This window comes from Pagrus pagrus, assembly GCF_965226575.1.
Source record: "Pagrus pagrus genome assembly, chromosome: 6".
NCBI classification, from domain to species: domain Eukaryota; kingdom Metazoa; phylum Chordata; class Actinopteri; order Spariformes; family Sparidae; genus Pagrus; species Pagrus pagrus.
The window spans coordinates 12,568,583-12,595,429 of record NC_140190.1 but is presented as its reverse complement, the minus strand read 5'-3'; the positions used below and the strand labels follow the sequence as shown (position 1 = coordinate 12,595,429).

The 26,847-nt window shown below is 44.9% G+C and overlaps 1 protein-coding gene across 2 annotated transcripts in view; it reads left to right on the top strand.

Moving 5' to 3' along the window:
• The window catches only part of ssbp4 (single stranded DNA binding protein 4), an 88,758-nt gene that overhangs the window by 13,478 nt on the left and 48,433 nt on the right, over positions 1-26,847 (top strand). For both annotated transcript variants that reach the window (XM_084355764.1, XM_084355765.1), the window contains exons 3-4: positions 698-759; positions 9,260-9,344. In XM_084355764.1, coding sequence (XP_084211890.1) covers positions 698-759; positions 9,260-9,344 — 147 coding nt within the window. The remainder of the gene's footprint in view (positions 1-697; positions 760-9,259; positions 9,345-26,847) is intronic.

Sequence of the window (26,847 nt, the reverse complement as noted above, 5' to 3'; positions counted from 1 at the left end):
GAGGAGCACACACACACACACACACACACACACAAACACCCACATTTATAGTATATACACACTACGCGTCTGTCCCCGAGAGGACTTTGCCACTCTCTGCTCTCCTGCACAGTGCAGCACTCAGCTCTTTAGCAGCATTAAATCAACAGGCCCAACCCACATACGGCACATCACATCAGTGTAAACTGCACTGGGGAAATCTATAGAATAGACACTTCAAGAGAAATCTGAATCTATTTTGATATTTATGTGTATATAAAGACAAAACTCTTCGACTGTCACGCTGCCCTCACAGACTCGGGTGAATCAGGCATGTTTGCAGCAGATGTGTGTGTGTTTGCGTGCGCAGAGTCATGTCAGTAGGAGTGTGTGAAGCGGGCAGCAGGTCTGTTATCTCTCACTGGATCTTATCTCGGTGTCCAGATACAGGCAGGAGCTCTGCCGGTCTGTGAGGGCAGTGGAGAGGGCCGCCGCCTCAAGACAGTCACAGTTTCTTATCCACAGAGTCGCTCACCGCACTGCACTCCACTGCGCTGCCAGTTGGCCTATTTTTCTGCCTGACAATCGCTCTGTCTGTCCAGAGTTGGAAGGACAGTTGAGCAAAATGATTACATTATGCATAAAACATGCTGCAGTGTCTAATTCTTCATCTCCCTCCTCTGTCTTCTCCTCCGTTCCTCTTCCCTCTTCCTCTCAGATCCGATGGGAGAAGAACATCACACTTGGGGAACCTCCAGGATTTTTACACTCATGGTGGTGGTATGTATACGTCGCTCCTCTCGCTCTTTCTCACTTGACCACACACACACACACATGCGCGATCACACACATGTTATTTCAACAGCTCACATTCATACAGTAGAAGTACTCTTGATGGTCTGAAAGAATGTGCAGGGGTGGAGAGGGACAGTAATTGCAGGGAATGCTAAGTGCATCATCTCACACATGTTTAAGTGCTGTACTTCTGGCAGCCCTCTGATTGACAAGTGAGCTAACTTGCCTTGCTCTGTTATTTAAACTGAACTCTTCTTTTTCTTTTATTCCTCACATCGAAGCGTGCATCTTCCACTCAGAGTCAGAATCGGGTCTTTTTGAAGTCTGACGATAAAGTTTTGCAACGACAGTTTCCAAGATGTTTTGGAGGGTGTAAATGGGTAAAAATGCAACTTCAAAATATGTGGGGAAAAATGTGAAAACAAGGTGTTTCCTGCTTGTTATGAGTACAAAAATAAGTGAAAATTGCCTGAAAACAAGCATCCCATATCTCAGTGAAATGCTGTCAAGTTTTTTTTGCAATTTTGCCACAAATTCAGTGAGTTACACTGTCGATTTCAAGTTGAGCACCCATTTTTTTTTGTATTTGTTTGATTTTGGCAATTTGGTACCATTAAAAGTATGCCGAATTAGCCATTAGCAATCCTTGTTTGCAGTGTACCCATGAATGCACGGACACCTATCACTGGATTACTTTGATACTGAAGGAAAGTTAAAAAACTGATACTTCTCTGGCAACTTCTGAGTCATCAACGGCGCCTCGTTTCTATAGTTTCTAACCAGATTTAAGGATGTTAATTTGCAAAGGACATTAGCTATAATGACATTCTCAGAAAGTGTATGTCACACTGAATCTATGTAGTTGTGTAGTGTGTGTATCATGAGTGTGTCTTAACGTTGGTCTGAGTTTTGGAGCAGTTTGCGACAATCAAGGTCTTGTGTTTTTTTAAGTAACTTAATTGTCCTCACGAGCTGCGTGTCACAGCTTCTGCTCCTGCAGCTGCGCACCGCGTTGGTGCCAGATCAACAAGTCAGCTAACTTTCTGTTGTTATTACAATATTGGCATGCTCCCTTCCCTTCACCTCACGCAGTATCATTGTGCCACTTCTGTCCTGTCACGCCTGCCCCGACTCTAAACCCCCACTTCATCATCAAGACTTTAAGACTTTTTTTATCCCGATGCTCCATTTAACAGAACAAGGCTCTGACGTGGGTCGCTCCTCTTTAAACAAATCTGTCAGATCTCCTAATGCTAGAGGACAGTGTTTTCTATCTGGCCTGAAGAACAGGGTCAGTGGGCTTAGCGCCTGACATGTACACTGCTCTCAATGTTTGAATTAGAGAGAAAAGGGAACACCCGAATGTAGCTCTCCCGCTTTCCAGTTGAGAGGCCAAGAGCTCGAAAAATCCAACTTTAATGCAGAGAGAGTAGCAGACAGGCAGTCAGGGGGAAGCTGTGCAGCTGGAGAGGATGCAGACAAAGAATCAAGCAGGCAAACAGGCCGGGAGGTTGAGAGGCTGAATCCTCAGCAAGGCAGCACGAGAGGCAAACAGAGCCAGGATAAGAGCTTTGACAGGGCCCGCTTTGTTTGTCATTCATGCTATCCTGCTCATCCCCAAAGCCCCCCGGCCGGCCCTGTGTAATAAACCCGGACATGCGGCTTGATTCATTCATCCTCTCTGGCCCCAGTGTGTGTTGTAATTGTGCGGCCTGTTGGCACGGTTCATAATGGTCCTTAAAGAGCCTGGCTTCTCTCAACCTGACAGCTCTCAATTGGACAGCTACCAGTAATACTGACAGAATGACATACACAAACATACAGCGCGGCTTAAGTTTGCTCTCGCCTCTGCCCGAACCAATAAGAGGGCTCAGGGAGACTGGCCCAGTGTGTGTGTGTGTGTGTGAGAGAGAGCGAGAGTGGGAATAGAAAGGGAAACTGAGCGCTCGTAGTTTGTGTTCTGACTGTATTGATATATTTCAGCACAGTGTGGGTGATGACCTAGTGTGTGTGTGTGTGTGTGTGTGTGCGCGTGTGCCAGAGAGCAGTTGAAGAGTAGGCTGATGATTAGCCAGGCTGAGCAGGGCAGGGCTCCAGTGTAGTATGACCTAGCTGAGGGGCGTCTGTCTGGGCCACGCAGCACGTGGACATTCACTCGCTTGGGGGTGGGGTCCGGGGGTCGGCTGCCGGTGGGGGGAGGGGGGAAGTCCCCTGTCCACCTCCACCCAGCAAACGCCCTCCTCCAACCTCCAGCCTCCCCCAAAACAAAAGCTCCAGATGGTAGGAAAGCCACCAACCTCCCTCATCCCTCACCCTTCGCTCCCCCTCCCTCAACCTTTGTCTGGAGGCCTGTCCCTTTGTTTGCGGAAGAGAGACCCCCGAATGGATTAACTCTTTGCATTCCAGCCTCTTTTGTGTTAAACAGCCAAATCTAAGACCCCGACCCCACCGCCACCCCAGCCCCGCCCCCGTTGTCCCCTCCTCGGCACCTTACTGGGGTTTTCTTCCCTCCTGTCTCTGCTCCTGGTTCCTGTAGGACGACGTTGGTGGGAGGAGGGGGGGAGAGGGAGGCTGGCAGCGGGGGTCACTCATCCACATCTGTTGTTATGGGTGGAAGGATAAAGAAAGGGCTCAGCGAGGGCTGCAGGTGTTGATTGTGTCATTAGCTCCTTCTCTATTGGCTGCTGCTAGTTGTCTCCTCCTTATCCCAAAATCGATGGCTTTAACCAGTTTTCACTGGATGGCCGCTAAATCCTCAATACACACCCCCTCCACACACACGCATACACACACACCACACCCCCCAACACAAAACATACACACACATGAAAACCTCAGCACAACAACAGTATGTAGCGGGATGTTCTGTGTGGTAGCCTCTTGCTGACATTGTTTTTTTGTGAGGGGCAAAGAAAACAGTCCTCTGCTCCTCAATGTCTGGACTTTTCTCTGTAAACACAGCTTTCTCCACCACATTCTCTTCCTCCACCTTCCTCTCCTATCACACATTTCAGATCCTCAGCCTTGTGGTTGTAGCTCCTTCGCTGGCAGTAACATCTAAATAAAATCCAATATTAGCACTAATACAGTCAATTCTGCTAATTTAAAAGCAGCCAAACACTGTTTGCATCTGGCTTCACTTGCTAACAAACTGCTGCAAGTGTGTAACCAAACAAAAAAGGCTAATTAAAGTGAATTAGCTAGTGGCAGTAGGCGATTTGAGTGGGGATGAAGAGGGAATGCCACCCGCTTTGTTAACCTGCCGCCCCCCGTCTCCGTCCCTTGGTAGCAGAGAGAGTGTAGGGGCAGAGGGGTTGTTTAGTTGAATTTGTTAGTCTAGTCTACCTGACTCATCGGCCCTTTATCTGACTGAGGTTTGTACAAGGTAGAATCTATAGCCCTGACCAAAACTCTGAAAACAAAAGAATGGAAAGAGTTCTGTAGTCACAGGAAAATGAAACAAACCAGTCCATCCCGCTTGTAAACAAACATGTATCGCCTGCTGGCTGTTGGTCCCAGCAAAGCTAGTGATGTGGGTAAATATATCAACAGTCTCGCTCAAGTCTGATCCAAATCTAGCAGAAATATGTCCATGCAGATATCAGATCAGGTCGTGAGACCTGAAGAGATGGTACTAGGCTTGCTTTGGTAGTCAGCGTTACCAATGTTACTGATGTCACACCCTCACTGTTGTTGTTTTTTTTAGTATTTAGCTGTAGGACTGATGCTGCAGTCAGAAAATCAAGATGTCTGCTCCATACAGCAGCAACGCCAGCAGCAGAGTCACGGTAAAGAGTAGCAGGAATCGGTTAGTTAAGGAGAGTAGACCAACAAGACGATAGTGGGGGTTTGTTGGCAATACTTTGGATTTAAAACCAATAATAACCTGGAACCTGATAACGTTAATGAGGAAGAAGGGGTTGGTTACCTCACTGAGAAGTTGGTGGTGTGCAGCCTGTTGCTGTCAACGTGTGTTTTACCAGTTAAATACTTTGAATGTGAAGCTGCAGCTTCCAGTGTACATAGTGGTACTGGTGTTGTCACAACTTTATTAGCTGGTGGGAAAATTTCGTCAGCGCGGCAACCCATAATTGACCTTTAATTTACCACTTGTTAACACTTTGTCTTCTTGTTCAGAAGGTCTCTAAAGTCTCCACCTGTACATGTGAATATCCATCAGTGCACACACAACTTAATCTTATTGCCGGTTCCTCAGTCAGGCCGTCACTCTTCGTGCGATGACAGTTGCTGTAATTATTAGCCACAGTCCAAAGGGAGTGTTCCTGATTTACATGGCGCTGTGATGTTGTTTCCTCCTGCTCGCTGAATGCATTGCTGCTGCCAGGAGAATAGCTGGTACTTGAGTCAAGGTAATAAAGACAACTGGAAGGCTTGTGTTTCCCCGCCTCCACTCTTTGATTGCAGCATTTTGTCCCATTAAGAAGAGCCTGTTCTGATAAGAGGAGGAGACGGCACGGTCGGCTCTCTCTAACTTTATTTTGTTGGACTCTATTTCTTTCACCCGTGCTCTGTCTGCCTCCTTATCACCATCTGTCTCCATCTCTGTCTTCATTTCTATGGATATTTCTCTCTCTCTCTCTCACTGACTCACTGACTGACTGGCTAAAGACACACACAGGATTATCATGTAGACCTGCCACCACCAGCAGCCTGTGTGTCTGTCTTGCTGTGTCTTTGTTTACTCTCCTTATTATAATGGAAAGTCACATTGTAACCACCGGCTTTGTCAGACCACAGTTAATTGCAAATAATTATCGTGATGGCATTTAATTTTAGTAATTGTCTTCTTCTGGACGGCTGGACGCTAATCCCTTCCTCCTCTGTTCTGGATACAAAGTGTGTGTTTGCATGTGTGTTTGTGTGCTGACAGTGCCAGCTCATATTTTTATAGTCTTGCTTCTCATTTGAATTTATTAAAAAAAAAAAAGACGAGTTTGCATGACCCCGAGCTGCAATTTGAATCTTCTCCCGTGACTCTTCAAAGTAAGAGTGGTTAAAGTTTCCTTCCATACCGAGTTGTGTTGTGGCTCTACTACCCATAATACCATAAAGAGCTTCCCATGATGAGATGATTAGATTGAAATGATTAGATAATTGGATAGAAAATGTACTATTACAGAGTACAAGATTTCTTGCAGATTGCTGGTGCTAATTAACTGTGAATGTTGACTTCCCAGATAATTTCTAAAGATTAGTGTCTCTGAAAAGGAAGCGACAACAACTATGACATGGGCTTTCCCTTTTAAATGTGGGTGGGATTGTCAAATCAGAGCTAACAATGGTACCATCCAGACTTTGCCTGGCCTCAGTCCCAGTGATACATGAGATGCTATAGTAGATGGAAAGGGTTTTTTTTCTCTTGATTGCACGCTGACCTGTCTCTTCACAAAATTTACCTTCCGTTAGCCCAATGTTAGAGTAATTTCTCTTGCTAATCTTATACATTTTCACACCTTTCAGCGCCTTTTCTTCCCGTTCCAACTCATGTATCCTCGTGTCAACCACCTAAAATAATATCAGAATAATGAAAGTCTCGGTTTCTGCGTTTAGTCCCGTCCACCAGCGATCCTGCGTCAGATTATGCAGAGGCAGAATGAGATTTCCCTGCGTGGCCCAGACAGATGCAGGTCAGCTGTTCAAATCGCAATATATTTCAGACTTCGCAGGCCGTGAGATGTTAGATCACCTTTCCCCTACTCCCGTGCCCGTACCTGGTTGTGTCTTCGCGGTAACAAACTGTAACCCGCGTCCCGTTTCATTTCCCTGAGAGCTGATTGGATTTGCGATGGTCGCGCCTTTTTCACCGCGGCCCGTGTCTGACGGAGCAGCAATCTCCTTAACACCAAACCGATAGATATGATAATGTACGCCGGCTTTATTGTCGAGTGACAGAAGGGCAGCACGACACACACACACCATATGTGTTCACCACTGTCTCTGCACAGGCCCTCTCTGTTCCTTCAGCGCCCTCCTTGTCTGGAGGGGACCCCAGTGCTCGCTGAGCGCCTCAGGGCAGTGACTCTGTCTTTTAATCTTTAAATACTACTCACATTTCTGCTGTTGTTCTCATGCTTTGATGCTCGGGTTGAAATTCTTTGTTTGCCGTTCTTTTTATTTTTTTTTTGGACACCTTATGTTGCACTCTTGTTTTCTTGAACAAAAAAAGAACATAAGTGAAGGTGCAGATCATTGATCAACACTGTTTTATAATAACCGTGTTCAGGAGCTAATAACACTAAACCGTGAAAATCAAACATCTTGTTCAATGAAAGATGACAACATGTGACAGGGTGCGATTCTCTGACGGTTATGGCCGATCAGCTAATATTTCCTGCTCCATTTCACAGTCTGTCATATCAAGTGTCACAGCTGCTCCCAACATCAGCACAAAGAATGCATCTAACAGTTTATTTGCACCCTTAAACGACAGCAAGAATTTCCGCTCATGACTTCAGCAGTTTCTGTCTCTTTTTTTAATACGCTGTCCATGAAATCAATATCTTGAAGAAGAAGAAGTCCTTAATGTGGACCGGCTTAGCAGGTACTTAATTTCAGTGCAGTAATTAAGGGTCCATTTGGAGTGGGACCTGGTGGCCCCTGCTGCCCTGCAGCACTGGGATTGGTCTAATTAACTAATATGAGTACGGTGGATTGGGCAGTAAGTAACATAATCTCAGCTGATTGGTCAATAACGTGCAGGTCGCCAGGGCAGGCTGAGAGGAACATTTGGCGACCCGTCCTCCTTGGATAAAAGCTCTCTGGAGCTGGGCTGCAGGCTTCAGGCCGGACTGTGTGGTGGCCACAGTGGCAGCTGCAGTGTAGACAGTTCCTGTTTTCACATGGCCATTAATAGGGCTTGGTATCGAACCTCAGTACTTCTAAAGTGCTGACTGAAATGTGTCCATAGCGTTGAGTATTAGAACGGTCTGAAATGTCTCGGTGATGAATCAATAAGTCAGTCAACAGCACTTCATTTTTGTGTTACTGTACATCTAAAGAAGCAAATCTCTTGCTTCAGCTTCTCAATTGTAAATATATGTCATTTTAATAAGTCCTCTATGATGTAAACCAAATACAGTTTTTGACAGTTGGTTGAACAAAACAACCTATTTAAAAATGTAAACTTGAGCTTTGGAAAATTATTTCCGCCAAACAATCATGAAAATAAGATTTGTTAATGATTAAAATTGACGCTCTATTGTCAGGTACTGATCGTGAAATCAAACACTGCAGATTCTATTTGTATGTTCTTTGTTCAGATATTTCCTGCTTTATATCACAACTCTGCCATCCAGTAAAAAGAAGCAGATTCCTGCACATAGCTCTTACACTCAAGACATTTAGAAAGTCAAACTTGTCCTTTGCTCTCAATAGTTCCTCCTCTAAACTATTTTATCTCACGCTGCCCTATGGTGGCCTCCATGAGCATCACAGTTATTATCGAGGGTGGGACAAGTTCGATCCACCTTTTCAAGTTATTAGTACGATACAATACGATACAACACGATACGATACGATACGATACGATACGATAACCTAGCTAAGCCCCAACTCAAGCCTGTCTATCCAAGATGCTCTATTCATAACTGGACACACTGGATGCCTGTGTACTGCGTTCTCTTCATGTCCGTGCTCGTGTCGCGGTAGAAATAGTCAAGACTCAGAATCTCTAGATCACGCGACGCAGCAGCCATGCTTGACGCTTGCGTGAGAGGCACATCTAATGCATCCAGTGTGAACAGTCTAACCTGCTGGCATGGATGCTGAAATGAAAAGCGAGACATAACGCCACAAAGCAGCGCTGCACACGCATCCGCTGTGTCCAGCCTGTAATACTGTATCTGTGCGTCATTATCAAACCCATCTCGCATGTTTAGTGGGATAGTTTCCAAATCAATGAAATTCCAAACCACATTTTTTACTCCTATCTTGCGCCCAGGCAGATTGAAACACACTGTAGCACGCACATGTAAACATGGCCCGATGCCAGGCAGCTGAGTTAAGGTGCGTCATACACTGTGGCCACGAAGAGCAGAACAGAAGCAGAGAAATGCTTCCTGAGCCCATGATGGCGAAAAATATGCAAACGAGCCGTGTTTGGTTTGTCCGTTCTGGGCTACTGTAGAAACATGGCAGACTCCGTAGAAGAAGATCCTCTCCCTCTGTAGATATAAAAGTTTGACTTCTTTTGCACAGAAATATGTGGTGATATCACTGATATACTCATGTATGTTCTCCATACCAGTATTTAAACATTTCAAACGGCTCTACTTTTTAACTGAGAAGACTTACTGTACCTCCATCCATCTCCTTTAACCACTTTCACTCAGAACATTGTACACAAATTAGTCTCCATTAGGGAAAGTGTCATGATATAGAAAACACACAAACCAGCAACGTACTGTGTCTTTGGATCTCACAGCTGAAGTGTCTAACTGCTGTCGCTCTCTTGTCCTGTGCACAGTGTATTCTGGGATCTGTACTGCGCTGCCCCGGACCGGAGGGAGACATGTGAACATTCCAGCGAGGCCAAGGCTTTCCATGACTATGTGAGTGAACTTAACCAACCCTGCACACAAATACACACACACGCTCACACTTACACATGCTTGTGAGCACATACAAGCACACGCAGAGAGTGTGTATGAGGGAGAAGGGGCTGTTCTGTGTGTGATAATGCTGCTGGTTCTTGTTTTGACATGTCTGGTCTGCCTGCTGCAGCCTCTCTTCTGGATGGGACAGAGCCAGACGTCTGAAATAGCACGCTTTTAAAAATGCAGCACCTATGAACACTGCTTGTATATTTTATGGGAAAGCCCTAAGACTTCCATCTTTGAATTTTTAAAGTCTGATGGTGGAGTCTTGATGCCATCTTGCCACATTTCACATGATCAGCCTTGATCAGATATCAGTTTTCTGACTGTGTGGCTCATCTGCTGGCCACACTTCCTCAAAAGTGCCGACCCCTGACCCCGCAGGTCTGAGCGAAACTGTCGGCCTGGGGTGAAAGGTGGCAGCACTGCCTGGCTATTTATTGGTCCACTCACGGCTTCAGTAAAGGTCAGGGAGTATAAAGCAGCTGGCTGCTCACACAAGCACATTAACACACACATTCACACACAATACACAGGACACATTAGAGCTAGTTGTGGCTGCAGGGGACGGACGGGGTGACGAAGGGTCAGGGTCCAGGCCCCCTTGACCCTCTCATCTTCTGAAGGGTCCGAGCAGTCGATCAGTAACCTATCGAACACACACAAAAACACACGCATTGTGTCGAGGAGCTAGAGAGTCTTTGTTGGTGCAGCTCTCATCATCGCGAATGACCATTTTGAGGTCACTCACTTTCTGTCAGTCGGGGCTTTAAAATGGATTTCTCTACTTTACCTCGAATGTCTTCCTTTCAGGCTCGTCCACGCTCTATTAAACATTTGCTCTGTGTTGCCTGAGACGTATTTGACTAAGGATTACACGGCTGTTAGGATGTTGACTGGACGGACTGCCTCAACTAGTAGATTATCGTCCCACCTGGGCAGGAGTGAAACCTGAAATGGATTAGAGATGCTATTCTTACCATACGCTGCTCATTCAGGCTGTTTTAGCCCACAGCCGGTCGCCCATTCAGCTGAACTCTCTTATGAGGTTTGACAGCAAAAGTGTGAGCACTTGTCAGCCGAACAGATTACATTTGTTGTGCATGTTGTAAGTGTGTGTGTGTGTGTGTGTGGTGTGTGTGCGTGTGTGTGTATCCACAGCAGTCTGTCTGTGTGTGTATGTGCACGTGTTGGACCACCATAAGATTAATTACATGGTTAATTAAACCTAGTAGTTAATTAAATCTGACAACTGTGTCTAATTAATCTAAATGCAATATAATTTCCTACACCTTTCTCCAGAGGTAGGCCAGCTGGATACCTGCATGTCAGCTCTTTAACGGCTCTGCTTTGACAGGCCTGGTCAATATATGGCTGAAATTCAGGGTTCAGATTCATGCCAACAGGAGAAAAAAAAAAGACATTTTAAAAGTCCACGTGATTCAGTTTTCGGCCCCAGAAAGCGGTCAGGTGAGAGGCAGGATCAGTAATGAAGCTGTGTATTTGATTATAGAGGGAATGAATCAAATGAAGACTTAAACCAAGGAACCTGACAAAGAAGGAAGGGTCATTATGAATCTTGCTTGTGTGCCAGACTGTGGTGCCAGCTGTATTGAAGTCAATGGGAGCTGCACGGAGTAACACACTACAACCCAACATAAAAACGTTGTATGACTATTGATGAAGAAATGCCTCTAGAAAATGAAAGAACACACTTCAGATAGTAGGTACATGACTAACCATAGACTTCAATACAGCTGTCACCACAGTCTGGCACCATAAGATTCAGTGACGTAATGACCTGTTCCTGTTCCTTGTCTTAAACTGGGACAATGTGAGGTTTTGTTTTTACTAGACACACTTTATTGGAGTTCAAGGATTCAGACGGTGTTGTTTGACCTTCGACCTGGTTCAAGTTCAGGAGGTCAGTGTGTCTGCCGTCTGACGGAGAGGGCTGATTTGTTGGTGACTAATTAGGACAAAAATATTTATTAATTTAAGAATTAGTTGTCAGCCTCCTCAAGAGGCAGATTTCTGGTTTTTTTCCCCCTAATGTGGTGTTACAGTTGGATCTTATTCCATCTTCTTTCAACTCCTCGTTGAAGCTTTAAGATGGTTTTACAGAGTGAATTATTCAAATCCAAGTTTCTGTGATTTTATTGTTTCAATATTTCAACAACTGGAAATATTGTAGATGTCCCCAAATTTCAGACTTATATTTGTTATGATCGTCACTAGAAATTGAAATAAGGTGAACCTTTTTTTGAACAGTTGTTTGGCTGCACAGCATAAGTTGGTAATGACCCAGGGGGCTTTTTAGTGCTGCTATTTTATAATGAAGTAAAGCTATATATGTATTTTTTGGTCTATTTTTAATTGTAAAAGCTGGAACTTTAACCCAAAGTGACAGTCAGCAGTGAAGCGTGTGTGCATGCACGAGGGTGTGGCAGTGGCTCTGACAACAGCAGAACGCGGTAGGTGTGTGTGTGAGCACATGTGCTTTTGTGACTGTTACCATGCGTGTGTGTCTTTGTGCGACAGAGAGAGGGAGAGTGTGTGTGTGTGTGTGTGTGTGTGTGAATGAATCCCCAGGGTGATGAGGGGTCTGTCTGTCTCTGATTAACTCTGGCTCCTTGGTCCCCGTAGACCGACGGCCTGATCAAGTCTCTATCACGGCCCCTTGCTGATAACGGCTCCCTCATTCCCCCAAGTCCCCCCGGATCACAGAGTGAAAAACAACACAGCTCCCAGGAGTCGAACACACTCGGCACACACTTCGCACACACTCTGCTCTGTGTGTGTGTGTGTGTGTGTGTGTGTGTGTGTGTGTGTGTCGTTCAGCGGGAATAGTGAAGGAGGAATGAGTGCGAGATAAATTGGTTGTTTTTATTTATGTTTTTTATAATTTAAAGTCTTCTCTGGTAGCTTAGCTGTCCGTTTGTTGTGGATAACAAAAAGAAAACATGAGCGCTGGGCTATAAAATTGATATTTAGGAATACAGTTTGCTTATTTGTTTCCTGAAACTGATGTGGTTGCTAGGCAACGTTGAGCCTGAGTGGAGTCTTAGTTACAGATTTGGTTTGGCTCGGCTCAGTTTGGCTCAATTTGGCCCCCGGTTTGAAGGCACCTCTTACTCAGCTCTGTCCTACTGGCCCTCATTGTGAGCGATGATGTAGACTTTGTGGACTCTCCAGTTTGGGGAAGATAATGGAATATAATGTGCTAATCCTCAGATCTGGGGACTGGTTGACAGCTAATCCAGGGGAATGTGGTGGGATTGGAGCCCTGGCCGCACTCCCAGAACTGGAGGCCTCTGACTAGCTGGATCGCTGGTTGGCTTCACCCCTGGATGGTGAATCTGCAATCGTCGCCACTCGAACTCGCGCGTAAACACTCGCAGGCGCGCGGCTTGTGTGCAGATTGCACACCCACACTCGTATGCAAATGAACGCTCAAAGCAAGCGAGATGATACTGTATCGTAAAGAGCTGGAACAGAAGTGAAGTCTTGTACCTCTGTAAAAGTAATTTAAGTGGCCTCTCTTGTCGTCTTAATTGTTGGAGTTGTGTTGCTGTCCTTCCTCTTCACGCCGCCTTTTAATCATGTTTATTTCCTAAAAGAGATCCGCACATCTTATAGTCCTCTTCTCTGCTCGAATTTTTGGATGTTCCTCAAACGAGCACTTTGTTGAGGAAACGTGTTTGATTATAAGAACATGGCACGTCTTTAGTAACTCAATATGAATGATTAAAGGACGGGAGCTTTGTGATGAAGAAAGCATACATATTGACGCGAGCAGGCACACTTGTTCACACACAAACACATGCACACACATTAAAGCGGGCAGAAGAATGAGTCTCTGTCTTCTACGACACACACACGTACGCACGCACTTGCAATCACTGACAAACAGTCTTTCAGGAAGTGATACACTCGGCCTTGTTGTTGCAGACGTTTTGCCCCAGCCAGAGGTCACAACCCCGAACATCTGCGATTCGCGCCAATCCGGGTTCAGCGCCTGCGGAGTGTCACAGATTTAGTGCCACAAGTGCGTCATTCACATCGCAGCGCTTCACTGACTCCGCTCAGCTCTCGGCTTATTGATGGGAACTGTCATGATGACGGTAGAGACAGATCACTGTTGGGAAATAGAAGTATGAAGGCATTTGTATTATTAGTCTTTTAACCCCAATTTGGAGCAAAAATGCCGGACGTTCACTAGATCCAGCTCCTCCAGTGTGATCATTTGTATTTTTCCTCTGTTTGATATCAAATTTAATCGAATATATCAGGATTTCTTTTGCAAAGACGTCTATGAATGTCTTGTTTCGTCTGACCGACCGTGGTGGGCTCAGGATGTTTGAGGGGCAGGGGCGAAAATAAAAAAAGGGGGCACCAGCTGTATGCGGTCGGGCACCAGCGCACAGAAAGTCGTGATACATTTATAATGAACCGGAAGGGCACCCTACAGCTGCACTTTCGCAGTGTTTTTCCGAACCTGGGGGCACCGGGTTGGTGACTAGAAGCTGGAACAAGCAGGTGTTTGAAAAGAAGAAGATGACTGGTTGCTCTGTATGTAACACAACGTCGACAAAAATAGTGTCGGAGAAAAAAGAGGCAATCCAGGCACTCCAAACAAGAAAAAGTATAAAAACAGGACATATTAAAAGCCTTAGTTATAATGGCTAAATCATTAAAAGGGCAATCACTGAAAAAGCCAACGCGCTTCATCACCTGCTCCAAATGAAGCAGGTGTACACTTGAAAAACGACTCAAATGATCAATCAATCATCCGAAATTGTTGTGGATTAATTTCCCCGACTGATCATTTAAACAGCTCTAAATCAACTAATCAAAACATAAAGATGATGAGAGCCAGAGAGTCTGTTCCCGGCATGCAGTGTGCAGCCAGCGGAGAGACGGAGGTGCTCTTGTTGGCTGTTGCCCGGGGATTCTTTGAGAGGGTTAAACATTTGTCAGGCTGGACCACAGTAACAGGTGGCACGAGGGGAGGAGCTGCACTCTGTAAACAACCGTTGATGGCCGAGCCTTTGTCTGGACTCTGTGTGCGATTTTGCGTGTGTGTTTTCCGTCCCCACAACTCCCCGTGTTGCCGTACCAGGTGCTCGCTCGCCTAATTTCAACGCCACACGTCTGCTGAATGCTCTCCCTCTCCGTCTTTGTCTCTGTCCTTTTCGCCGGAGACAGAATTTACTCATCCTGCGCTGCTTTTTTTTTTCTCTCCCCTCCTGCTTCAATTCGTCTCAGGTCTTTTTCACCACCGACACACCCCCCTCCCCTCGTCACCATCCTCCCCCTGCTCTTTCTTTCCTTTCCTCTCTGTTCCACGCTCTCTTTCTTATTCCTCCCCCTCTCTCCTTTTTTGCCTCCCTCCCTCCCTCCCTCCCTCCTCTCTCCGCCCTCCCCCTCTCTCAGAGGAGATTGATTGGGTAATCTGGCTGGGTGCCAGTAGTGCCCGCTTTCTCGCTCGGGGGAAGGAGAGAAGCGGGGGCGACATGACGACATGCAGGAATAATAATAACATCCATAATATAGGGAGAGTAGGTATGGATGGAGGGATGGAGGAGGAGAAGGAGGAAAGAGCGGAGGAATCTTCCTCTCTGCAGATTCTCCCGGTTGTTTTCGGTTTAAATTTAGCCTACACACAAACGGCATGCCACAACATTGTGTCTCCATTTCTGTCTGTCTCTATCTGTCTCTCCATCTCTCCGTCCTCCCTCCCTCGCCTCCTCCGTTTGCGCCTGTGTCGTCTTTTAATATCAAACAGTGCGTGGAGTGCAGGCTGCAGGCAGACGGGCGTCGAGCGAGAGGACGCTGTCTTTGTGTGCCGTTGTTTACCTTTGTTACCGTCTAAATGAAAAAGGCCAGTTGGCTCCTCTGTCTGTGTATACCTTTCCCTATCTGAGGGAAGGAACAAAGCCTGAAAGTGCTGCCCTCAAGCTGTGTGTGTGTGTTCGGCTGGAGGTCTGGAAGTGACAGAAGCAGAAGATCAAATATTGTTTATGGTTCCCTTCCTTGCAGGTTCATTCTGGGCGAGCTTAAAAAAAAAAAGTGCCGCGGTTTTTAGCATTTGATCCGAAACGCTGAGAGCCGCCGGCTTCCGGATCTGTGTTTGACAAGAGACGGACATGAAGACAGACATATGGAGACGAGAAACCAGGGACGGGGACGGACAGACAAGCGACAGAGAGGAAAGAAGAGGAGGAGAGGCAGCGAGGGAGGAGGAGGGAGGGAGATGTATCAGTGTGCAGGAAGAAAGAGGTGTCTGAAGACACTGGGGACTGTTTTTGAAGTCTGCATTTTTCAGAGTTTACCAGAGTTTTGCTGCTTCTTACTCGCCGCGAATCCGCCCGAGCATAGCTATTGTAGAAACCAAACACTGCAGCGATTCCTTTCCCTCCTTCCATTGCAGATTTCCAACCCAGTCCCATTTAATTTCCCTAACCCAGTTACCCATGAATGCCCCCTTAGTTGCAACATCATCATCCATAAAATTTAAACAAATGCTTTAGATGAATACTACATGCTGGGAAATAGTGGAAAAGTCCTCCAGGCATTTGTTTATCTCTCCCAGTGAAACTCGGAGTGGATGCTGCCAATTCCGTCTCAGTCCGTGTAGTCGTTTTCAGGAAATAAATTATGGTTCAATAATTAAAAAAAAGCAACATTCATCACTTGTTTCCCCCGACTGTAACCGGTTTACTGTGGAGAATTGAAGTGAGCAATTTGTCAGGGGGTTGGAAGTTCGAGGGCGACCTTCCGTGCCGGAGGTGTTTGTGTCTGTGTGGTGTTTTCTCCTGCCAAGGCTGCATCTCCTGATTCGGCTCAGACACTCGCACACACACAGACGCCCTCTCTGTCACCGTCTTTTGAAGTTTCCCCCCCGACGCTGGTGACACCAAAACCACATCCACTTACAGTATCCATCAATCCATTGTGTGAAAAGACCCTGCAAAACATGGCATAAATTACTGCAATTATGATGCGTCTGCTGTGTTTGCTTCTGCTTGGTTTAAACTTGACTCTGGCAACCTCCGCTGACATTGTGTTGTTATAACTTTTTGTGTCCCAAGTCTTTGAGCAGAAGGCAGAACGACCTGGAATGGGATTTGGGGTTTTTTGCGAGCATTTTGTAAATTTCAAGGGCATTTTTCTCGTCTCCAGTCAGCTTTTTCCAGCTGCGCTCTCGTTCCCGGAGCAAACCTTGGAGCGGCACTCCATTTACTGCTGTTGCTCATTAGGTCTAAAACACTGACGATGGTTACAAGGATTGTCAGAGCGGTCCCAGGGAGTGAAACCTATCTTTAAACACACACTCCTGTTGGTTAACTCGGGGAGTCGAGAGGCCATTTTCCTTCTTTTACGCCAAGTCCCCAAATTAAATCAGCTCACTCTGGAGCTGCTGTGGTGGATGGGATATGAAAAAAGTTAGATTTGTAAGTCAAACTTGATTGCTGAGGAAGTTTGGAAGGAGGACACCTGGGACGTCCTGTCAAAGTGTGTGAGGACACTTTTAAGGCTGTAAGATGATTGATTAAGCAGGATGCACGACATTTGAGATGAGTTTCACAAGTTTAAGACGGAGAAAAACACTGAATTTAAAGTATGTATGACATGCGTTGTGTGCTTCACAATCCTCCCTGGCCGAATTATAATAGTCTTTTATCAAGATGGGAGCTTGGCGATGGTGTTGAGACGCATTAAACCACCGTTGTAAGCTTTCATCCGGCCCTGAGTAGTGTCTGCAGGCAGCCTGTAGGTCGCCTGAGAGGTGAAACTCTGGGCAAAGACGGTTCTCTCTCGTTGTTTTGAGTTTGAAGCAACATTTTTTCAACTCTGATCTTCTGTCATGTGCGCTGTGGTGGCAGGAACAATGTTCAGAGAGACTTCAGGAACAAAATCAACCTGAAACGGTGAAAGTGAGGGGGACCCCAGCGGAGATCACACCGGTGAATGATGCGGCAGGTTTGTGGTTGAGTCTTTGTAGATTTCAGAGCTTCCTCACACAGAGTTTTGTCGTGATACTTCCACTGTATACTTTTGAGGTGCTGTTTCCACCACGAAACACTGATGGTTGGTGCTTGTGACTGTCTTTAAACCCAGAAATGTTACACACAACTGGAAATGAGCCCCTTTTTTTTATTGATATGAACATAACATTTTGTTTATTTGCGCATTGCCATCACTGACAGGGGTTTGATGATTGTTTTCTCAGTCATAGATGTTCTTGGGTTATGAAGCTTAACAATTGCCTCTGCTCAACTGGTGTACATTGTACTCCACACTGTTGTAGTATCTTCTTACTGCAGTATTTAAAGTTCTCCTAATTAACCACAGTAGTACAGTTAGAGAATAGTGTGGCTCGGCAGTAACAGAACAGGAGTACACACATTATTTACTCAAGTAAAAGTACAGATACTGTAAGTAAAGACTCCAGTAAAAGTAAGAAAGTACAGGCTCTGAAATGTAATGTAGGGTATTAACACACCTTTTCTCCCCATCGGAGCCCCCTTCGCTGTCCACTTCTGTCCCATTAAATCTTTTACGTTGTTTCGTCTTGCTACGTTCGGCGTGCGTGATCAGTCCTGCGATGTTGGGAAGGCGGCGTGCAATGACGCAAAATAGAAATAATCCGGGATTCACCTCAGAAGCGTTAACACTAAAGTAACGAGCCTGTTTTGAAAATGTCAGGAGCAGAAAGTACAGATATTTGTTTGAGAATTTACGGGAGTAAAAGTTAAAAGTTGTCAGAAAAAACGAATGCTCAAGTAAAGTACATATACCTGAAGAAGTCCACTTAAGTGCGGTGACAAAGTGTTTTTGCAAATTCACCTCCATGAGCACTAGAGACCCATTTCTCTTGCAGCGACGGCAACCTTTATCACCGTTCTGCTTCCAAAGTGGTGCCTTCTAACAAAATCAAGCTGACGTCAACATGAAGTGAATCAACTGATTTTTCGCTGACGTTATCAGACTACTATTAATTAATTTAGTCAATGAAATCACTGATTTAGCCTAATGTAAATAGATCATTAAACAAAATACAGACTGTGCTTGTTTATCAAATTCAAATATATTCAGCAAAATTAAATTATTTACCAAATTATGATATCAAAATATAACTTGGCTCCCACAGGTGTCATAACATGAAGGTAAACATGGAGTTAGTCCGCTGCCTTCACTCCGCTTCATGTGATCCGCGTGATTTATTCCGCATGTCGTGTTTACATGTTGCGTGGCCTCATGTCACCGCAAAGCTTAGGGGACATTTGTTTACATACAAGAGCAGCAGACTTAAATTGTGTTGACAAATTAATTAAAATGTTTAATTAATAAGTAACTTCTCTTCCTCCCTCAAGTCAGAGCTTCCTTCGAACACTCCAACAACTCTTTCTTCTTTTCTTCCTCACCTCTTTGCCCACTCGTGCAATCTTTCTCCTCCTCGCACACACTCTGTCCTGCCCTCTCTCCTTTGCCTCTGCCTCTCTTTGTGGCTTGTAGCTGGCAAACGTCGCAGCCTGGCACAGTGTGTCCCTGGCACAGCGTGTGTGTGTCTCTGTGTGTGCGTGTCTGCTGTCTGCTGCACAGCTCTGCCAGTCCACCAGTCTCAAGTACCAGCTGGGCACCCGAACTCACAACCAAAATAAACTGGCCGAGCTATCAATGGGCCCATGGGCTGCAGCGTGTGTGCAGAAGTGTGCTCGCTTGTGTTTGTGCGCGCGTGCATATGTACGTGCCTACGTGTGTGTGTGTGTGTGTGTGTGTGTGTGTGTGTGTGTGTGAGGTGCTCATCGGACACCCTGCTTATTAAGTCTCATTGAACCGAGTGGTGAAACAAACACAGTCCTTCCTCAGATGAATGCCTGAGATGTTCGCCTGTCTCAACTTTGCATTACACTGAGGCCCTCCCTGCAAGGATTAAAGACTAAAACAATTACAAAGCCTTATTTGCAATTCAAATTCTCCTAAATGCAGACTTAATCCCCATTTTCCAAAGGCAGCAATACTGAGAGGCAGAATAAATGTGTGAGAGAGATCCAGTTCAAGCCTCTGTCGGGGTTTCTGTTGCTAAAATAACACTTATAAGTTATGGGGGGGGGATAATGAACGTGCTTTGAGCTGGTTGAGTTATATTTGGAGAACAGTTTGTTTCTGTTAAAAGCTCGTCTTTGTAACGACAGGATAAATGCACAGAATCAGCATGGGAGTCGCTGTTTTTTTCACACCGCTCGTTCAGAGGGACGCGCTCACATCCTCAGGGATATTTGCATTTTATTTTAATTTCCGCGCGCGTGTATTTACATATTGACATACGTGTGCGTTGAAGGTGCGCAAGTGTCCTGATGGCGGTGGCCACGGCGAGCGTGCTTTACTGCTGCCCAGGGTATATTTACAGACAGTGACTTTAATGCAGTGTAATGATTATTTTTATTCCAGGTACTTCGGCAGCCCGTTCACTCTGAGTGGAATGACTCCCCATCGGCCCACTGATTACCTCTGTGGCTGCTGCCACACCTGGCTCCTTCAGCTCTCCTCTCTCTCCACCATTACACCTTGAGAACCTTCCCCCCTTTTATTTTACGCCTTCATCTGTTTGTCCCTCTCCTTTCTCTCTCCTTAAACCTCCATTCAACGGTGGGCTACACCTTCAATCACTTTGGCCTCTCTCTCTGCTCCACCTTTTATCATCTCCTCCTCACCTTCCTCTCCTCGATCATGACACCTTCACTCCTCTACCTCTCCTGATTTTGCACTATGATTTCAACCTGCTGACTGTTTCTGCGTAGCTTTTCTTTTGCTTCAACACCTTGAAGCACGAAAACAGGCTCTTACTTTTGCAAGTCTGCAAAGTTGCCTGCAGAGGTGTGCAGATGTTGTCTTGGATGGCAACTGAAATGCAGAATAAACTGTTTTATGAGTGTTTGTTAGATGCACAGGACTACAAATACACACATGTATCTGAGATTTTAGGGGTTTGCTTGTTCCTTTGCAAACCTCTGCAACCAGGGCCGCTGGAAGTCGGTCACAGTTGGGGTGCTGGAGGTCAGCCTATCTATTGGCATCTTAGTAAATGCTGTTTGACATTCATGTTTTTTATATTAATTTGAATGGCCAGGACAACTTATTTCTAACAGTCATTCACAAAAATATACAACAATTAGAAAACGTCTTGCATTTCAGCAGACAGTGAACGTGAACACCAACATATAACAGGTCAAAGCAGCCACAGCAGCTGCAGTCGACCACAGCAAGGAGATGAAGAGGGAGAGAAATCCCCCAGGCTCCCTTATAAAATCGCTCAATTTTGTGAGTTGTCGAGTTAGGAGGAACTTACACTTCGGGAAACGCTATCTATAAAAAATTCTTCTTTATCTGGGCCTGCTTTCAAATTCGGCGAGTGCTATACATGAAGTAATTTCTTTTCATGTATGAAATACATTGTGTCCGATACAGACGTTTCACAGAGGAGAGGAGCATATATGATGCAGATCTGCCAGTCTGCAGTAAAGTTCCTACATTTGACTGATGAATCAGAGAATAGTCAAGTAACATTAGGCTTCATGATCAAAGAACGTTTTTATATCATGTGGACTGTCAAATGATGGTTTTTATAATGCGATGTTTTAGGGCATGCTGAAGCCCCCTCAGCACCCCGAGGTCTACAACAGTGTCAGTGAGAAACCTGTTGGTGAAGTTTTCATTTTCAGCTACACTCACCGGTTTCCACGTTCCTCCTTTCTACTTAACACCCTGTCCATTATCAGGCTTTTGTCTACTTGGTTAAAAAAAAGTGACATCAGAAGAGGAATCGTGCTATATTTATGATCAGCTGGGGTAATAAAGGGCTTTAAAACAGAAGGTCATGTAAACGGATCGTGACGCTTAAAGGGAAGATGAACTGCAGACTTTGTCATCTCTTTCTTTTCTTCCTCATCTGAATGTTTCGGGTAAACATCGTGTTTATCATCCAGGAGAGTTTCTTCCCCTCCTGCTTTATATTTGACTGAAGGTTTCTCACGTCCCTCACCTTGAGTTTGGTCGTACACAGCTGTTTCTTTAAGCTCATTCATGCTCCCGTAGCACACAGCATCACATTTGGACCACTTCTGATGGTGGGTTCGAAAAGTACAAGTTGAAAATTTGATTGTTAGACTTAATTACAGTCAGAGCAGAGCGTCTAATGAGGTCTGTCATTAATAGTACCCTTTAGCAGCTGTCTCAAAACTGCTGGCTGGAGTAATGAGTTAATGTTTCCTGGAACTATTTTAGATTTTTTTCAGGGTTTTTTTTTGGCAACTCATGAAAGATTTTTTCCTGCGCTTTGGAAGATGAAGAACTTGGATGAGTTGCATGTTTCTGAGTCCTTCCACCTCACATGTTTACACACAGACGCCACTGATGTTGCACGTTTAAACACATCTTTGTCAGCTTTTCACAGACGTACGGAAGAATCCTCTGTGTTTGCGGCTGTTAATTGATCGTGAGCTCAGAAATGAATATGTGCGCTGTAAGTTTATAAAGTTCACTTTACTTGAAAAAAGTCAGGAAACCGATCGCCTCAGAATTTTTATAAGTAAAGTCACTTAACTAGTCTTTTACACACAGACACAGCCAACAACAACACTTTAATACAAGTCATCTTGCTTTGAGTGTCCATTTATTGGCTTGTGCTCACTATTTTGTTATGTTACAACTGAAATTAGATAAAAATGGGATGGAGTTCTGTATGTTATTAATCTACAGTCCAAAGGCAGTAATCATTTGCAGATATAATGATATATTAACTGGAAATGTGTTATTCAAACAGACTTTTGGGAAGGAAGTTCATCACTGAGAAGGTTTTCTGGCACTGTGACCACGGTTGCAGTTACTTCTTCTGCACAGTGAAGACAATAGAGCTTAAAATAGAAGTGTTTACTTGTCTGTGTTCGAGTGTGTTCATGTGACCGATTTTCCTCTGACTGAGGTATTAGCCAGCCTTGAGGTCAGTGCGGGGTCAGAAGCTGCTGTTAAGGGTTTATTTCTTTCGGGGGGTCAGGAAGATCAAAAAAATCACGTACTTAGTAACAAGTGCAACGTGTGAACTTCCAACCTCGACTTTGCCGCCTGGACGTAAGCCTCCACGACGGTTATTTATACCTCGCGTTGTGATTAAGTTCAGTGGATAAATAGGGCAGCGCATCTGTTTCGTTTATTGACTGGATGTTTGGACTTATTTAAGCTCCAGTGTGTGTTCATGTAAGTATTTGTGCAGTGTTATTACCTCCTTTGTGTCCCGTCTGCGCTGCCTGATCTGTTTTTACCACATCAGATCTTTTCTGTAAAAAGTGACATTTGGAAAAGAGAGACCCACAACACTGCACTCTGTTGCACTCTGAAAAGGTCAGCTTTCACTGAGGAAGTGTGCGCGACCATCCGACGCTCTGCCAGAGTGTTTCTGCTATAGATTCCCACTTTGTGTTGACTCAGTTTGGACGATCTCTCGCGTTTCTTCCTCTGTGCTGTGCTGAACTGAGCTGCTCTCTTCTGCGCTGAAACGTTCCTGCTGGATGCTGTAATCTCTTCAGTGCATGGCCAGATTACTGTCTGCTCCATATTGTCTGGTGGCGGGCTGCAGGATGGAGAGATGGCAGGAGGAGGGGACAGAGGGAGGGATGGAGGAGGCTCTGATTTGCTGCTACATAAGGAAGATTACCTTTTTATTAATGTATCCATCTGGACGTTTGCTATATTTGGTTGTTTGTCCAGTCTATTTGTTTGTGTATAAACCTTATGAGATTTAGATAAACCGAGGCTCAGATTAGTCATATGTGTTATTTCTCAGGAGTTGTCACCAAATGGCTGAATCACAATGTAACAGCATTATTATTAGACAGTATTGAAATGTGTGTAGAATTCCCTTCGTGGCCAATACTGTGAATTCATTGTGCTTTTTATCCAGATTCCTTTTAATTGAATGATTTTCAGGAAAGAAAAATAAAGAAATTTGAGTCTTCACTGTGGCCCCCACCAACACCACCCACCACCCCCACCCTTCCACGCGTCTTCCTCTCCATCTCTTTCTGTCTCCTGTGCACTCCGTGCAGAAATGATTTCCATTCCTGCTGAATTAATGAGGTTCTGCTGAACTGAGAAAAGGCAAGGGGAGTGTGTACACACACACACACACACACACACACACACACACACACACACAGACGCAGGCAGAGAGACACACATACACAATCTCACACACACTCACACACACACACTCACAGGCACATATCTACTACAGCCATATTTAAGTCCATATTCACGCTCACACATGCACACAGTGATTCAATGAAGCGCGGCCACTTTCTGCCGTTTAAAAGCGCAAATCGCGTGTTTTTTGTTTTCAAGTAAATTTGAGAAAATGTAGCCAGAGATAAAGAGTCTGAGAACAATCACAGATGAAGCAACTGGTATATTCTCAAGTGCCGAACACACACACACACACACACACACGAACGGGACACACATACACAACAAACATGCAGCCTCATGAGTCGGGCCCCATAGCTGGGCCCAGTCACCATGGTAACACACCGCTGTGTGTATTAAACACTACAGTGGTTTGGGACTGTCGGAGGTTGTAAAACACCCCCAACCCCTACCTCATCTTCTCACACACACACACACACTCACACACACACACACACACACACACACACACACACACACACAAATGTCATTCCATGACTGCTTGGACTGAAGTCAACCTTCACTCTGCTCCTCATCCTCATTTTCATTAAAGGGTAACACCAATTTTGCACATTTAAAGGAGATCTGTAATGCTTTTTTGTTTTTCCCCCCTTTCCTCCTTGTTTTATATCGGTTCTTGTGCATGTAAAAGATCTTGAAAGTTGAAAACGTCAAAGTCCGTCAAAGTCTCACCCACATAAAACACTGCTCCTGAGTCCCGCCTTTAATTCTGTGACTTGTGACATCACACTACATCACCATGTCACACATTTGCATAATTTATGCCTAGTTTGTCAGGCTAGAAAATTATTTTGCACAGCTGCTCTGTCCCTCTGGAGCCACAAAAGGTTTTATACTCTTACTTTTTCACATATGCAGTAGTACCCCTCAAGACCTTTCAAAACACTTTAATAATGTGTAAAATTGCTGAAGTTACCCTTTAACTACTGATCTCCCACAGCGCTCAGGTGAAAAGCCACACAAACACAAAGCCCGCCAAAGCCCCGATGAGCTGACGGGTGGCTCGGGTCTGGTTCGTGCATTGTAAACACAGACAGCAGAGACACACGTGAAGGAGCACGCAGTCAAAGGGATGAAATTGCGGTGCGAGCGGCTGTTGTTTTGTGCCAGCTTGTGCGCCACTTGAAAGCTCCATCAAGGATAGGCTGAACAAAGAGGAGCAGAAAGTATCGGCTGATTCTGACGAGGTGCTCCCTCGTTGAGCTGATTTTTGCCAAAGTACGACAAACGCGTGGACCACATCTGGTCACATGTGGAGCTCGAGACAAGACTCTTTAGATAACAGACTGTATGCAAACTGAGCTTGCTTTCTTCCAATCATTCTGGCTTCTTCTCTTTGTTTTTCTTGCCGTTGTTTCTTCATTAAATGCACATGATCATGCACATTCAGCCGCGCACGCAGAAAAATGCACCCTCTCTCCTCCTCGCCGCTCTCTGCTGTCTCAGTGTTTTTCTTTCCCATTTATCATCACTGAAGCAAAGGAACCGATTCCAATTTCATGTGTTTTCATTCCATTCCTCTATTTGCTTATTTCTTCATCCCCCTGTCTCTATTTTGATCTCGGGCAACCAGTCAGCAGTCAATAATCTGTTAAATAGCATTGATCGCCACCATTTAGTTTCCTGGCCAGCTACTTAGGTTGTAAAGCTGATCAATGCCTTTGAATGGGAACCACCTAGATAGCGGATTGACTGCTGGGACGCGCTCTGCAATCATATCATTTGTCTTCATTTGCTGTTCAATTATTTGTTGTAATGGCTGCTGTCAAAAACAGCCCCACGCTGGCCCACAATGGCACACATGGAGCCTAAAACTGTGGAGTGCACGCTGAGCCGGCATGCCCGACTCGCTCTGCTCACCTTGACACTCTGCTGCTGGAGGAAAGACATTATATAGTAAACAGCATGAAAGGAACAGTATCACATGTTGAAATGAGTAGAGGAGTGTGTTCCCGCGTGTGTGGAGGGGGTGTGTGTGTGTGTGTGTGTGACTTGTGAGTGCATGCAGATGGTGCTCATGCCTGGATGTGTCGATGAAGTCTGACCCAGACTGGACTTCCTCTGCCCAAGAGCCCCTTCCTGAACTCATCAATCACTTGTTGCAGGGCACAGACGTAGCGGTGTGTGTCCACGCGTATTGTTTGTCGGTGGGAGTTTTCAGCTTTGAGTTTCATGTACGGTTGCAACATTCTTTTAAATGATTAGTAAACAGGACTCATCATTTGTTGAAGACATCTGGGAATGTTTTGGTGTTTGTTCCTGAACACGAAGAACAGATGGAAAAAAAACAAATATTGGAATAAAAACTAGATTTTTACACCATGTATTTTGAGTTCTTTTGTTGTTTCAGGGGACTCTGGTGTGTAATCATTGGCATGTTTGCCTTTGCTCCAAATGTTTCTCATTACTTTCTATCACCAGAAGCTTTTTTCCTGAGCCCTGATAGTGCAGAAGGACCTTGTTTACAGCGAACCGTAGCGGTCAGCAACACAAACGTAGACATGATAATGTTAAAACTGTGATTCCTTCACACGTTCTGTGACAAATGCAATGAAGTTTTGAATGTTTTTAACCAAAATTCTTACATGTTGCACCTTTAATGATACAAAATATAATCGACAAATACATTTTGATGTAATAATTTTAATTAAAATAAAACTTTAATGATTTCTGAGGGCAAGTCTGTCTGAAATAAGCCATCTCGCATAATGAGTACTTTTACTTTTGGTACTTTTTGGTACTGTATTTTGACGCTCATAATTGTATACATTAACTTAATTAAAAACTTGACTGCATGACTTTAACTTCTAGTATTTCTACACTGATTTATTGCTTGTACTTCTTCTATCGCCTGTGTCATGTAAGATTTAAGAAATAATCATCCAACTAGACAGAAAATAATCTGCAGTGTTGTTTTTCTATGATTTGAAACAAGGTTTGTGAGCTTATGACTGGAAAAAGGTATCCTTTTACTTTTTCTTTTACTGATAGTGAAATAATGGTGTCAGCATTAGTTTTAAACTCTTTTCTCCCACTCGTTCACCTGAAATCATTGAACATGAAAGATGCCCTCCTGCAGATTTGTGTCTTTAGGTAGTTTGGGGGTTTTATTGCATCACTATAGTGAGGACATCCCACTCTCATTCAAATCATTCCCGCTCCGGCTCATCTGGCACCAACTTCCCTCCAACTT